The sequence below is a fragment of the Camelus dromedarius genome, chromosome 7 (genome assembly GCF_036321535.1).
Source record: "Camelus dromedarius isolate mCamDro1 chromosome 7, mCamDro1.pat, whole genome shotgun sequence".
NCBI lineage: Eukaryota > Metazoa > Chordata > Mammalia > Artiodactyla > Camelidae > Camelus > Camelus dromedarius.
The window spans coordinates 36,568,708-36,585,176 of NC_087442.1; the positions used below are offsets into that span (position 1 = coordinate 36,568,708).

At 34.5% G+C, this 16,469-nt stretch overlaps 1 protein-coding gene across 3 annotated transcripts in view; it reads right to left on the minus strand.

The window, feature by feature from the left end:
- The window catches only part of ANLN (anillin, actin binding protein), a 50,591-nt gene that overhangs the window by 9,482 nt on the left and 24,640 nt on the right, over positions 1-16,469 (minus strand). For 2 of the 3 annotated variants that reach the window (XM_031455181.2, XM_031455180.2), the window contains 14 exons: positions 16,077-16,187; positions 15,118-15,356; positions 14,269-14,414; positions 13,842-13,989; positions 12,802-12,937; positions 11,984-12,166; positions 10,562-10,688; positions 9,891-9,939; positions 9,742-9,798; positions 9,100-9,138; positions 8,809-8,830; positions 7,798-7,901; positions 6,997-7,050; positions 1,311-1,397 (listed from right to left, as the gene is read on the minus strand). In XM_031455181.2, coding sequence (XP_031311041.2) covers positions 1,311-1,397; positions 6,997-7,050; positions 7,798-7,901; positions 8,809-8,830; positions 9,100-9,138; positions 9,742-9,798; positions 9,891-9,939; positions 10,562-10,688; positions 11,984-12,166; positions 12,802-12,937; positions 13,842-13,989; positions 14,269-14,414; positions 15,118-15,356; positions 16,077-16,187 — 1,502 coding nt within the window. The remainder of the gene's footprint in view (positions 1-1,310; positions 1,398-6,996; positions 7,051-7,797; positions 7,902-8,808; positions 8,831-9,099; positions 9,139-9,741; positions 9,799-9,890; positions 9,940-10,561; positions 10,689-11,983; positions 12,167-12,801; positions 12,938-13,841; positions 13,990-14,268; positions 14,415-15,117; positions 15,357-16,076; positions 16,188-16,469) is intronic. The other variant, XM_010988086.3, reaches the window with a different exon arrangement.

Below are 16,469 nucleotides of genomic sequence, written 5' to 3' on the forward strand. Positions count from 1 at the left end.
GAGGCATGAGGGAACTTTCTGGGGTAATTTTCTATATCTTAATAGAAATTTGGGTTACATAGATGTATGCCTGTGTCAAAACTTGGGGGATGTACACTTAAGATTCAAGGGAACATGCTAATGTCTACAGTATACTTTTAAATTCTTCCCCCCAAATATGGTGTTTCAGGATTGGCTAGAAGGATGGCTAGGTAGTAGACACACAATAAAGCAAGGATAGTAAAAAATGTTAAAGGCAAAATCTAGATGCTGGGTATACAGGTGTCCACTGTAAAATTCTATAAACACTGATGTATGTTTGCACTTTTCCACAATAAAATTTTGGGGAAAAACACTTTCCACCCCAAACACAGACACTTGCTCCTCCCCTAAGGTGCCTGATCTCAGCACAATCACTGCCACTCAACAAGTTGTGCAAGGCGGGGATCTGGGTGACATCCTCACTTCTGCTCCTCCACCCCTACAGTCAAACCACTAGGGTCTGCCCTTCTTCATCTCTCCACCCTGACTGCCAGTCCCCATCCCCTCTCTCACGGGGTAACTCAGTCTCCTCACTAGTCTTCTTCAGGGTCACCACTCCTCAATCCACTTCTACGTGTCAGTCAGAATGACTTCCCTAAACCCCATATTTGATGTTATTCCTCTGCCTAAGATCCTGCAAGAGCATCCAGCTGACTACAGGATAAAGTCCAAATTCCTTAAAAGGCCCTCTAACACTTGGCCCCATTTCCCTCAACCTCACTTTTCTCCCCATTCACTTCCCTCACTTCCCCACCTCCACGCACAGGCTCAAACTCTAAGCTTAGCTATCTTGAAATGTCTGCCACTATGTAAATGTGTCATCTTTTTCTTCGGTGGGGGTGAGAGAGGGAAGGGCCCCAGGCCATTTGTACATGCTTTCCCCTTCATCTGGAACACCTCTCCCTCCTCTTTCCCTCTGGCTAACTTATTCAGTTAGCAGTTTACAAGTTATTTCCAGTAGCTCTCTTGAAGCCTTCCCACCCATACCGAAGCCCTGGTGTCCCACCAATTTAAACCCATGCACTGCATGCTTTCTCCTATTATAGTACTGTGTTGTATTTACCCGTTCACTTATAATCCCCCTTTTTAAACTAAAAGTTCCTGAGTAGAGGGATTATTTTTCATGGCCTATTATATTTCCAGCACCAGCACAGTGACTGGTATGTAGTGGACATGCAACAAATCTTTACTGAACCAATTTATCACTTAATCACATAGGCTTTATTCCTAAGGGAAACAGTCTATACTTCACAAAATGCAAAAAAGAAAATATAGATTTTGTTACTTACTAGAAAACCTCTTTCTTCGACACTTGAATTCACTTGACACTTTATTTTTAAATAAATATGACCTTCCAAAGGAGATAGAAAGGGCACCTGTGAAGAAAGAGAGTAAATTATTTGTAAAACAGTTTCAAGGTGTGATGTTTCTTGATAAAACATATATAAATCATGAATAGAGAATATTATGCCTTGAAAATAAAGTATTTTCTAAAGCTGGAATATAACATAGGTGGCCAAAAAGCCACTAGTTCCTTAGCAACAAATGCTTTTGAAGAATAAATTCAGTCAAGGTAGAGTTTGATTAAAAACAGAACCCTAAGCCCCAAATTAATGTAATAAAGAAAACACAGATTTAAGAAGAGAATACATATGTTTATCCATTTTCTATCAACAGAATATACTTGACAGAAGGTGGGATAAACCAACCGGTATATCAATACAATATAATATTATTCAGCAATAAAGGACAGGGAACTGCAGAATGGAAAAGTTGATCCTCAAATTCATATGGGATTGCAAGAGGTCCCAAATAACCCACTCTTAAAAAAGAAAAACAAAGTTGAAGGAATCTTACTTCCCAATTCCAAACCAATCCAAAGCTACAGTAATCAGAACAGTGTGGTACTGGCATAAGGAGAGACACAGAGATCGTAGGGATAGAATTGAGAGTCCAGAAATAAACCCATACATATATGCCAGACTGATTTTCAACAAGGGTACCAAGGCCATTCAATGAGGAAAGAGCAATCTTTTCAACAAATGGTTCTGGGGAAACTGGAGAGCCACATGCAAAAGAGTGAAGTCGGTTCCCTACTTCATATCACATACAAAAATTAACTCAAAATGGATAAGTGACCTAAATATGAAAGTTAAAACCATACAACTCTTAGAAGAAAACACAGGAGAAGATATTCAATGATTGTGGATTTGGCAATGGATTCTCAGATATAATATCAAAAGTAAGTGAACAAAAGAAAAGATAGACAAACTTCATTAAAATGAAATTTTTTTCAGTATGGAGGTCCCTCAAAAATTAAAAATAGAACTACCATATAATCAAACAATCCCACTACTAAGAATTTATCCAAAAGAATCAAAATCAGGCTCACAAAGGGTTATTTGCACTCCCATGTTCACTGCAACATTCTTCCTAATGGCTAAGAGGTGGAAGCAATCTAAATGCCCATCAACAGCAGAAGAGACAAAGAAAATGTGGAACAGTTTCCTTTCTTTCCACTTCTGCATATGAAAACTACTCTAGGCCATCTGGATCCCGCTCTCCTTAGAGTATCTGTCTTTTAGGCCCTGAAACTCCCGGTATATATTTTCTTACGTGTCCTAACCCGCAGACCAGACACCTCTGCAAAGCAGATCCTTGAGGTCAACTATTGTGTCTTTCTCATGTTTGTTTCCATATCCTATTGCCAAATCATATCTAGATATTCAATAAATGTTTGCTAAAAGAATATTATTTTGTCAAATAATACCCAAATACTCCTATTGAAAAGAAGAGGGTGGAGAATGTGTTACATAGAAACAATAAAATATTATTCAGCCATAAAAAAAGGAAATCCTGTCAAATGTTACAACATGAATGAACCTTGAAGACGTTATGCTAAGTGAAATAATCCAGTCACAAAAGGACAAATACTGCAGGAGTCCACTGGTACGAGGCAACGTGAGTAGCCAACTCATAGAAGCAGGATGTGTAATGGTGTTTCCTGGGGCTGGCAGGAGTGCGGAAAAGGGAGTTGCTATTCAATGAGCACAGAATTTCATTCATGCAAGGTGAAAAACTTCTAGAGATTGGCTACAATATTGTGCTTATAGTTAATAATACTGTACACTTAAAAATTTGTTGAGAGCAGATCTCATGTTATATACTGTTTATCCCAATAAAATGTAAACTTCAGTGTGTCAAAGCATTCTGTCAAGAAAGTAAAAAGACAATGTACAAAATATGTGAAAATATTTGCAAGTCATATATCTGATAATGGTTTAGTACTCAGAATATATTAAAAACTCTTATTGGTCAACAATAAAAAGATAACTCAATTAAGACATTCCAAACAACCTAATTTAAAAATCGGCAAAGGACTTGAGTAGGCATTTCTTCAAAGATACACAAATAGCCAACAAATACCTTATAAAATGCTCAGTATCAATAGTCATGAGGTAGTAACTGTTAGCTTGATGACAATAATGATGAAGATGAAGAGAAGGATGAGGATTCCAATGGAAATCTCAGATTGCCATTGTGCCCAGAGCCATTTAGTGAAGAATGAATAAAAAGGAATTTGACTTTTATTGGAAGCACATTGTTTTGAACCAAAATAAACATAAGCTAAATTACAAAACAAACAATAATTTATTGAAAGCAGACTTTTTAAATTATTTATTTTACAGTTGAATCACTCTGTTTCTATAAAGTTTTTCTTATTCGTTAGATACAAGGTGTTTCCAACATTTATAATCCCCAAATTTATGCTATAGATTAAACCACATTGTGGCTGAAATATGTCCCCTCCCCACCCCTTACCTAATTCACATGTTGAAGTCCTAACTTCACCACAGAAAGTGACTATGTTTGGAGATAGAGTCTTTAAAGAAGGTTAAATTAGTTCATTAGCATGGGCCCTAATCCAATAGGATTTATGTCCTTATAAAAAGAGAAGATTAGGACACAGACACTTACAGAGAAAAGACCATATGAGGACACCTAAGGGAGACAGCCACTTACAAGCTAAGGGTGAGCGTTTAGAAAAAAACCAACCCTACAACACCTTGATCTTGGACTTCTGGCTTCCAAAACTGGGAAAATATAAATTTCTATTGTTTAAGCTCCTCCAAAAAATTAGTCATTAGGGAAATGCAAATCAAAACTACAGTGAGGTATCACTTCACACCCAATATGTATAAATCTACCCCAAAGGAATAAACGTTATCTGAGCAATAATTACCTAGCAGGTTATACATAGATAAAAATAAAGTTGCCCTATGATGTATAAATAGAGAACTAATACATCTCATGATGACAATTTTCATCAAATGTTTGTGCAATTTTACTTCCAGGCAGATTTCTAAAATTAAGGATCCCATATCTAGCACAAGTCTGCATAACAGAGAGGGCAGAAAGCTGCAGACATAGACCTGACAGTGAAAGCCAATGTTGAAATCTATCTGAAGAAGATTTGTTTAAGGTCAATATGAGAAGGTCTGGAAATGTCCTAAATCCCCATGCCAGATGCCATTACTGTCATGATGCACTGACTCTTCACTCCCAACCATGGCTGATGTGCTAGCTACAGAGACATACACAAAAGTAAAGACAAGCTGAAGAGGGGATTCCTGGTCAAAAAGTATACATTTCAATAGACTAATTCTAGAAAACAAACCCCCCAACTTTCTGAATTTAAAGGCATCTATAAAGTAGAATCAAAACATCATATGCCTCATTATCATATTTGTTATAAATTCTCTTGCCTTTTTCTTTTCCATACTGTCAGTATTAAGTTCCTTAGTCTCCCAATGCTAAGTCATGGTAGTGTACTGTTTAGCCCAGAAAATGCTGCTAGTGAAAAGAATCTCATAGAGATGAGAATCTTCCTTCTACATCTACAGCTGTGAAAAGTAGACAGTATTCTTGGTGAGAAGCTTATCCTGATGAAGTGAATTGAGAATATTCACAGAAGAGTCAATGTCACTACCCCCCAGTCCAGTGTAGAGACGTGTGAAAATGTACGATCCTATTCTGTTTTCTGTTTAACGAAAGGTCCTTTTAAGATTATCAGCATCTCAAAAGGTTATTGTTAAGAGCTGTAAAATGTAGTCCCTATAGTCAGGGTGACTATATAATTTTTTATACACCAGGATTTTTCTGATAGAGAATAATTATACCTGTTAATAGTTATACCAGGCTGACAAAATCACGCCTTCTACCTAGCATAAACCAAGATAGCTTTGGACACGCCAGAACACCTACTCACTTTTCCTACAATCTCAAAATTCTTCAGTGTCAACAAAATCGGTTGTTTTACTTCATAATTGTATGCCCTAATACTGTCTAAACTGACATCTCTATTTCCTAGAAGGTATTAATACCCTTGAGGTTTAAGTCAGAAGATGATTGTGGGATATGCTTCTCTCTTTATCCATAAAAGTAGAGTAAAACCTATGATTATTTTGGATTCTCTACTCAAAGAAACAATTTAAGAGTCTGTGACTCACTGAGATTCATAATTCAAATTCCAGGATGCCAGACTTTACATCAGATACCTACAACTTCAAATAAGGGAATCCACTATCAGTAGTATCCTAAATTTGTAGAGCAAACAGCCTGGGTTAACCACAAAAGAAACTGCATTCTGGGGATCTCAGAGATAATTCCGAGACTTGTCATTACTGGTCAAGGTACCAATAAAATAAGCAAATGCTCCCTTGCACTGACGTTCTCTGGTAGGATATGAGAGACTTGTCTACTCTCTCAAATTTAATCAAATAGGATTATTATGTGAGTACAGAAGACCATCCATTTTCCCCACCAATTTAAACAACATCTGAACCTAACTATTTTGAATATTCTCCTACATCAACTACAAGATATTAGAACAAATATTTGTTCCCCTTACCACTCAAAAAAGCACATTTGGGACAAGTTTTACACCTAAATTGTATTGTATTTGACTCAGAAAGAGATTTTAGAGTATTGGACACAACCAACTAAATTGATTGATTTGATTTTACACTCAATCATGTGGTTGGAAATATAAGTTATATTTCAAAAAAATTATTAAAATGGATATATCATAATTTATTTTTAACTTATGTGACATTTTAAATTAAAATGGCAGCAAAAAATTTTTAAAGAGCAATCAGTCTATATTTAACATGTCATTGAAATCTCATTCATTTTAGAGATTAATAAAATCTCTTACAAATATAGAAATTGGCTATGTGACAACACTGAGTAAGGAATGCAGTTCATAGAACTCCAGTTCTTATGTTTACATAGTTTGCAAATCTTATTTTTGAATTTAAAATAAAACAAAAAGTACTATACAGCATTTCGCAAATTAGCATTTCCATATACCCACAAAATGCTTGAAATGATCTTCACAAAGGTATTACAAATCCTTTAAAAAACCTTCTAAAATATATTATATTTAGTAGAATTTTAGCATGAAATGAATTTTAATTTTGAAATTAATAAAGCATCACCTACATAGCAACATACCTATTAGCCAATTAAGATCATAAAAGTTTTCTACTTTTATGTAAAATATCATCAGCAGTTTGTTCAATAGACAGGAGGTAAACAATATTGAACAGATTTTAGTTTTAGACATAGTTATTAATTTGGCATTTTGGTACCCAGAAAATCAATACTGAAATGACTATAGAATCTTAAAGAATTATAACATGAAAAAAAAGAATATAGGAGAAAAGCCCAAATTACCAAACATGCATGAAAAAAACTAGAGAACTTTTAAAGAAAACTTTAAAGAATTATAAAAGTAAAGAAAAAGATGTCCATCTACAAGAGTCTAAAAGAAAGAATAATGCACATAATTCCTTAATTATTCAAAAACAATCAAGAAGCCATGAGAGTGGTTAGTAAAACAAATACGTAAGCGCCAAAAATTAAGGAGTGATTTTTAAGCTCATTAGTTTCAAGCAAAGAAAATGTGGCAACCTTTTCCTGGAACATATAGCCCAGTAGCTCTCGCTCTTTTACATCATAATTTATCTAAAACAAACAAAATAAAAGACAAAGAGAAAAAAAGAGCCAGAATCACTCAATTTGTTAAACTAGCTGAATTACTAAATTAAAAGTTACATGATTTTTTAAAACATGTCTATATTCTGACTACAGAAATCTTTTTATAATATTTTAAAATACTCTATATTATACATACAGCAGGAACCAACCCTAGGACTAAAGTTTGCCTCTCATTGTCTCACTACTTAAAATGGTCATGTTAGCTATTAAAAGTTAAGTCATATCACATTACGGTGAAAAAGTATTCAACAGTGATATTATACAGATCTAAATTGTGAAGCCTTAAATTTGGAGAGGAAAGAATGGGAAGGAAATCCATCAGATTCATGAGTACTTCTCTAAGAAATTAACCTATCTTTCCCTACTCTGTCAAAACTAAATCTATAAAATGTTAGTCATTTCATAATATTAGTTTCAAACAGGCAAGAAACTACATTTAAAACTCGTAAGCTTAACATCTACATGCAAGAAGTAATACTTGTTTAGTCAGAATTGCCATTTAGAATAAACCAGTACGTGCTGCTGTGAAGACTTAACTATTAAGATAAAGAGAGAAATACTTTCAACATCAAAAAATGTATCATGCAAATAAACCTATGTCTAGTTAAAATGTACAATTCTAACAACATACATTTTCAGCCAAAGATTTCAAAGTACTGGGGCATTTCCATTGACCTAATTTTTCAATCAATCAATAAATAAATTTTGGATTACCTTGTCCAGAGCAAATTTCGTGTTTCCTATTGAAGACAATGACAGCATGTAGGATCCAACAAGGGCAAAGTTGCTGGTCCGCACGGCATTAAGACTGGCCATAACTAAAGAAAACAGAAATGAAGTTTAGTTCAGAGTGACTTTGGTAAGTATAAATAATAATTCCTCACCCCACCCAACTGCCATGAAAAAAACTGCTTCATTTTCCTCTATCTCTAAATAAGGTGTGGGACGTGGGGTGGGCGGGCAGAATAAAACATCAACATACTTCCTAATGAAAGGAAGCTGTTAGGTACTTTATATTTAACTTAAGTGAGGTACAGGCACTCCTTAATATTTGGGACAGATGTGTTTCTAAAGACACAGAACCTAAAAATGTGTACATATAACGTAGATATAAGAAGACTTCATTGCTCCAGTCTAGGATGACAATGAGCAGCGGAGACTTCATCTGCACGGTTCTTCTTAGTTACTCTCTTGAGCCAAGGAAAAAGAAATATAACACCCAAAGCTGAGTGAAATCAACTCAATCCTAATCCCCTTTGGAAAATTTAGGCCTAACGCCACTCTGGAAAAGTCCTTTCCTGGCTTACTGGCACTCCAGTTCCCAGTGAACTAGAAACGTGCTTTTCTGACATGATACAATGCCAGTCAGGAGCAGTGAAGTTAAGAGGTAAATTCCGCAGTGTGGTTAGCACAGAGCAAATCTACAGAACAGGAGAGGCAAGGGTGAAGAGTGATGCTGCCTGCGGCAGCTGTCAAGTGACCAGGCACCACACGTGTCCTGCCTGCTAGAGCCCGAGTAATGTGATGTTTGCTGACCTTTGCTGGTATCGGATGGCAGGCTATTCCGGCCAACAATCTTAAAAGCTACTAAAAATCATATAGAAAATATTATTCAAAGGAGACTAAGGTAAACACTCATAAATCAAGATGCCCACATGTACAAGTATGCAATTGCTTAGTTCTTTTCCTTATTCTAGTGTTCCAGAAAGTTCAAGACCCACTTACCTGAAGAATGAAGGGTGCTTTTCTTAAAAAAAAAAAAAGAAAAAAGAGATGTGAAGAACAGAAGTTATTTTCTTTATTTGATACAAAGATTTAAATATTAACTACAAAACTCTCCAACATTGCAAAGACTACATTTCAGAAAACAGTATTTTTTTCTTTTTAGTATATTTTAAAGTATATTTTAGAAATTTCCAAAGCACTAAGGGCTTAGAAATGGTTAACAAACTTACAATCTTATGTGTAAGATGAAGATTTCTCAAGGAAGCTCAGTTTTTTAAAGATTCTACTTACTGTGGTTATAGATGTGAGGAGTCGCTTAGGAGTAATAGCCTAGAAAAAAAGATAACGGTATATTTCCTATTAAACATTATGATTCAGAGCTTAAACCCAACCAAACTTGAGATTCTCCCGCACAGTAATAATTCTTAAATATGAATACATTATAAATGAATCCTTTATTAAGGCTTTATCCATACTGTTATTCCTTTTTCATTAAAGCTAAATACAATTCTTCTAAATGATGATTCAGAAAAAGAACAAAAGAGCAAAGCCTAGGAAGGAGGGAAACCAAGCTCGTTCTGTTCCGCACACTTGTGGTGACCATATTATTCTTATCAGTCAGACTGAGAGGAGTTAGTGAGAAAATTGTTCAGAGGAAAGGCTTGAGAAAAGTTTAAAGAGGTAACAAAAGTTAGTTGTCAAGTAAATATACAGAAAATAGGATTATCCAGCCTGAGTGTATCAGCAGCTTATACTTAGGATCATGATCACTCACTGTAAGTTTACTCTTAATATTCATACCTACTAAATGCAGTAACTAGGAATTTGGGGCATAAAGATGACCCCAAATAATTAAAAATTATACATAAATTAAAACTGACATTATACATGCTATTTTTGATTATATTTTTACTGGGTTTCTTTCATTCTCACCTTTGACTTGTATGCCTTTTTCTTCTTATCAGTGCCTGCGGGATCTTTCTTCTGCACCTACACATAAACCCAAAGCAAAATTAACTTAAAATCTGATACCTTTAAGAAAAAGTCACTATTAGTTATTTTAGAAAGCTTTAACTGCTTACCAAGCTGTAAACTTCAATATTTATTTCAAAGTCATTGGACACATCTTGCCTGGGAAAATAAAAATGTCAAATTATGCCATTAAAAATGATGCCACAAATACTGTTCTAAGACTCAGAGAAAAGGAATTTACTGTGTTTTAGAACTAAAGACAATAGTTATAAACCATTAAAGAATATAAAAATTAATGAGAATGGTCTATTTTTTCCTGTAATACAAGTCAAACATTTTCTTCATTATTTTGCAACTCAAGATTATCAATAATAAAAGTAATTTTTTTTCACACTGGATTTTGACCCTAGTTTCAAAATAAATCTTTGACACTGAATATAAATGTCTTTCACTGAGACTGAATATTAAGTATATATAAGATTTAAAGCATATATTAAAAAATTGTGGTCCAGATTTTATGTGTATGAATAGTAAATAATGTTAAAACACTTCAAAATATTAAACACCTATAGTCACGTGGAAGAAATGCGCTACTCAATTGAAGGAAACATCAGAAACATAAGAGTTAAACCAACAAATTGAAAAATGAATTACCTGTCCATATAAAAAAGGATGAATATACTGCATTTCAAAAACTGTAAATGCTACCTGTATGCTTAGAGTGTATTAACTCTATTAAAAGAAAAATATGTTTGAATCATCAAAAGCCTAATTTACTCACAGAGTAAATGTAGTAGTGAATGTTAGAGCGTCGCCGTTAAGAGAATTTGAAGTACTTGCTAATGGTGTGGCTACCATATTTTCAGCTCCTGCTTTTAGTATAATTAAGAAATAGTAATTTGCTGCATCTGCAAGAAAAAAAATCACATTACACAATAAGCACAAGAAAAATCAGATTTAGATAATCAGCATTCTGGAAGACCAAATGAATAAAGTAATACTGCAAGTGATTTACACAAAATTTATTTAAATTTTCTAAAGTCAACTTTCCAGACACAGAAAGATAAGCCATAAGCAGGTGAGATGCAAATCCTGGATAGCATCACCAAGGTCTCTTCCTACTGTGTGAACTGTAATAACTTCACCCACATCTCTCAACTTCTGCTGACTTCAAATTTTACCTATTGACCCCAAATTCTTTAGCTAATAGTATCTATCTCAAAAGGGTAAATTATGGCTTGTTATTTCAAGACAGATGAAAATACTGTATTTCTGTGAAAGTTACTGGGAGTCTAATAAAAACATAAACTATTTCTTCACTGTCTGTCATTAAATACCCATGTATCTCAGGTATATACTAAATTAACAATAGATTAATGCCCACACCCCACCAAAATCAGACAACAGCACAAATTAGAACTTAAATTACCTCATTCTTACACTAAATGCTCAAACTTTTAAAGATCTCCATTCTTCACTTTCCCCGTATCTCAAATTCACTTCTCACCTAGCCCTCTATTCCCTCAAAGAGAACGTTTCACACAAAAATATAAAGCCATCCATAAAAAAATTATCCAGAATTTAATAAAACTTGTATTTTATTAAGCCTGCTATATGCCCTGCCCTGTTTTCAGATCCTGGTGCCATAGCCTCCGTTACCCACTTTGCTTATATGTGATTTTAAGTAGAATAGTTTAGAAAAGTTTACTTATTCAATTTAGAAAAATAAATGGAATAAAATTTCAATAGAAGTATCTATACTATGGTACTTTTCACTCCTAGAATTCATAGTCTAGTAATTCAGCATTCATAGAACAAATTTCTATAATGGAGTGAATTTTAAATAGAACATAGTAAGTAAAATAAATTCTGTTAGATGTCTTTCCACAGTAAAGTTAATGAAAGTCGAACGATCTGCTGTGTCAGGATAACTCATCTTGGCCATTTATTTTATGTTCAATATTATGTTTAACTAGCCTTACTTTCAGTTAGAGCCATGTCTGTTATTACGTGGATCAGTAAGCCCATAGATGAAATTCCTTAGTTATTTTTATATACATATCTTCATAAAAGGAACTAAAGGCCCCAGATGCAAGCTTTGCATCTTTATGCTCTACTTGTTCACATCTGCTCAATTCCAATCTAGGTGAGGTTCATAATTTAACATATAATCTAGAAGGGATGCAAATAAAAATCACCATACCTGGTTTCTGAACTGTACTGCAGACAAAATCTGCTTTTAGAGGCAAGCGGATTTCTGACAAAGTAACTGATCCCTTGGAAGGGACAAATTCACTTCGGGATATGGGACCAGCCTTATCCTTCCTCTGTGGCCCTTCATTCTTCAATTTATTCAACTCATCAATCAGAAGTGTTCTCTTCTCAGCTATGTAGAAATATGCAAATTAATATTTCAAGTAATAAAACTGTAATTGTTTCTAAATAAAACCAATTTAAGAAAATGCACTGACATGGCAATTGTACACAAGACCAAAGGCAAAATCAGTAACTCTTTCTTTACACAAACAGGTGGTAGGGAGTTGGGTAAAACTTTGATTGCCCATCTGTTCACCAAATCCTTGTAATTCAATAATTCAACTTTTGGTCAGTTTTCTTGTGTGATTAATCTCTCCATCCTTACACACCCTGTCATCCATCACCACACATACACACACACAACAAAATTCATATACATTTTTTAGCTATACATATATACATAGGTGCAGAGACAATGTGTGTGTGCGTGCGTGTAAATATAGTAATACATTCACTCTTAGCATACTCTTTACGACTACATTTCTTCAAATGTATTCCAGGTTCTTTCACCCTTTCATGCAAACTATATTTTACTTTACATGCAGAGTTTTCACAAATCGTGTAAGAAACAAAAAATAGATCAGCTGAAACACATGATCAAAAAAACCCTTTCTCTAAAATTCGAAATTTCTGAATATACTAGACCAAATGAGTTTTCCCTGGTTTGAAATTGTGTTGGAATTGCTTCAGGTGTATCACACATACTTGCAATTAGAAGAAGTCTTTCCGCTTCAGCTTCTTCTAGCGACCCTTTTCCATGCTCTTCATCAACACAACAGTTAAGAGCCTGGCTAGCTTGATAGATCACTGTCTGCTGCAAATTTATTTCATTATTGAGTTCCTAGTGAAACCAATGAGAGGAGGGAAAAAAACCCACATTTTTAATCACCATTTTCACCTTCCTTAAATTTTAATTATAACTTATCCAATTAGATAATTTCCAAAACCTCCAGAGAGTTAAGTCAAAATGTTACAGTTTCACTATTCAAGTTTCTAGACTATGTACCAAAAATATCTAACATGCTATAATACATTAAACAATAAACATTCTTCCTTGTGAGAAGACTTTCAACTCATACTTATTCAAATTATACTTTTATTAAGGAGCTATATCTTACAAAGTAGAGATTTAGAAATTAATGATTCATTTTATTTAAATCACATGTGTGTTATAGTTTTTCAAATGCTTTCCTTAGCATAAAAGAATGCCTAAGAGCAAAATAAATGTCACATTTCACCATCACCTAATTTATAGTTATACTTTAATGATATTTATGAGAAATATTCTTTTTTAAACACCTTTATTGTGGTATGATTCCTGTACAGTAAACCACACATATTTCAGATGTACAATTTGATGAATTTTGATAAATGTAATATAACACCAATGAAACCACCACCACAATCAAGACAGCTAACATTTCCATCACTCCCTAAGAGGTGCAAATTTCAAATTCCCAATTTATCCCTTCCCACCCCCTTTACCCTCTGGTAACCATAACTTTGTTCTATGAGAAACATTCTTAAAAATAAGTATTTCAGCAATATCAAACAAGCACCTAACTTTTCCAAAAAAGGGGACCTTTCTCAAACTGAATTTAAGCACAAACTACTGAGCTCCTATGTGTCAGACACTGTTCTAATCACTCAGGATACAGAGATGAATAAGGCGGGCCCTTTTCCTCAAGTAGATCACAGTCTCATGCCATAAACATTCCAAATCCCCTTTCCAAAGAAGTACATACCTGCATTTTCTGTTTGATGTTAACCTGACAAGGAAAGCCATTCTCTTTTTCATCCAGTTTTGAAGAAACATCTTCCTTCCGAACAATCACCTGCTTTATTGAAGGACGGTCTGTTTCTTTGACTCTTTGAGATCTATATGCATCAATGCTTCAGAAAATAAGTTATACTCTGTTAGAAATCCAGCAACACACTAAGCAGTATCCCTTATTGAACATATCAGCAGAACTCGATATTGATACTGCAACATATCAGCAGAACACTCCACTAGGATAGAAAATGCCATTGGGTGAAAGCAAGGCTGACCAAAGCTATTCCAAAGTTTTATAAAGATTAACATTAATAACATTATAAGTATAAATAACACAACTTGTTATGGCAATTTAAACCATGACTTTAGTGAGTGAATGTCTTCCGAAATGTTCTTACCTATAAGGAAGATCACGATCTTCAGAACCAAGGCTATCACCAGACTCAGCTCGAGGGACACGGGGTCTCCGGAATTTTCCTGGCTTTGGACTTTCATCACTTATGCTGGTGTCTTTTAATTCCAACCTAGGCGAAGAAACTAAATTCTGCAGGAAAGCACATCAGAGATTAGTAGGTTTTATGGATGACATTGATTCTAAATGAGAAATCGGAGGAATTGAATGAATTCTTATCTATTACTAGAAAATAAATATCCAGTAAGTTGACTGATTCATCATAAAAACAAGGCAAACTAAAATAAGTTCCTAAAAAGTGTATGAATAGAAGTTCAAAGTCAGCTGAAGCCTACACTGTAACTCTTTTTAAAAATATTTCTAATTGAATCAATTTCCAAGCAAAGCTACAGTTACTCAATTTAGGGTGATGGCTAATAACAGGAGTTAACTCTCAATAAATACTAGTTATCTGTCAGGTGATAAATACAAATAGGATTTAAGATTCACTTCAACCCCATGATGTAGGTATGTTTTTAACCTCATTTAACAGATGAAGGAACTGTGGCAAAGAAGTTAAATAACCTGAGCAACAAACATCAGTAAATGACAGAGCCAGGATTTGAGCCCAAATGGCTGGCCTTTTAAGCCATGTTACAGTTGGGATTTTACCTAAGGCCAACAGGAAACCACTGAAGAGTTTTAAATTCTCTTTTAAGAGAATTAACATTGGGTTTACAAAGTACCCCTGGCTACAAAGTGTCAAACCCCCACACATCAACTAGAACAAAAGGGGATCCCAACACTACTTAGTTTCCTTATGTCCTGGCCCTGTTAACATTTAGTCTTTTCTTACCTCTGGACTTACCACACCAACTGTCTGTGCTAATGGAGTAAGTAAAGACATTGAGGAGATATTCAGCGCATCCTCCTGTTCTTCGCTGCTTTCTGCGTCTGCTTCATCTATCTCCTCTTGGATCTTTTCCACATCTAGTTCACCTTCCTCTAGGACATCACTGAAGATGTCATTAATTACTTTTGAACTGTTGATATCATCGTCATCATCCACGCTCATCTCAATTTCACGTACCACTTCTGAAAAATATTTCGATAGGTGAATGCTGTGATATAGACCACTATATATGCTAACATTCATATGCTTACTCAATAAACAGGGGAGAAAACCCTAAAAAAAAAAAAAAGTACCTCCTAAACAAAACAAAACAAAAAAAAACCAAAAAGAAATAGAATACTAATAATATAAAGTTCCAACAACATTTTTAAGTAATGAAGGTGGGAACTATCAAAAGCTGATTCAGTGCTTTGGGTTTAAGAAAGAATATTAAGTACGAACTCAGACTGCAAGATAATGACCAAAAGCTTCAGCTTTACAAAAAACATTTTCAAATAATTCTTTTCCTTTTGTTGGGAACTGCCCTTTCATATTGCACTCAACAACAGGAAACCATTAATATTATTCAGGACGAGTTCACAAATAAGCTCCACGGGTCACTAATTCTTCTAACAGTACACGCAGAGTGTGGAAGGGCAGCGCATTCCTTTCTCTGTGAAAGTGAGCAATAGCCTTTATCAGATTTTCACTGGGGTCCGTCTGGACCTAACGATAACTGTGAACAGTACTGTATCTTTGTGGAAGCTAGAGTACTTCCTAGTTGGAAAAAAAAAAAAGACTATTATAAAATCACAAGACATTCTGAAATACAGAACACTGTATATTTCAATATGTGTTTCCATTAATATACTATTTCTTATAGTGTGTCCAGAGTTAATAAGAAATAAACAATGAAAACCAACCAGTCTGCTGTTCAATCTTTGGGTCTGATGTTACTTTTAAGGACTTGTCCTCTTCTAAAAACAATGTTATTTTCAAAGGGCTAGACTTCGTCATTTCACATTCAGTAAAACCTAAAAATATTTTAAGAAAAACCATATGAATATATATAAGAACCTAGAAATTTTTGATTAAGGAATCTTATGTATCTTTTTTTTATTATAAAACTATGCATTTCAAATCTAGAGATGTACAAAGAATCCCCCAAAACACCTGCCTTCTCTTAACTTTCCCAACTCTCTCTTCTTCTCCATCAAGAGAAAGGGGACATCAATATTACCAGGTTATTCCTTGTCTTCCAGCTTTCCCCCGTATGCATACATATGTGTATATCCTTTTCTTTTATCAGAAAGTGA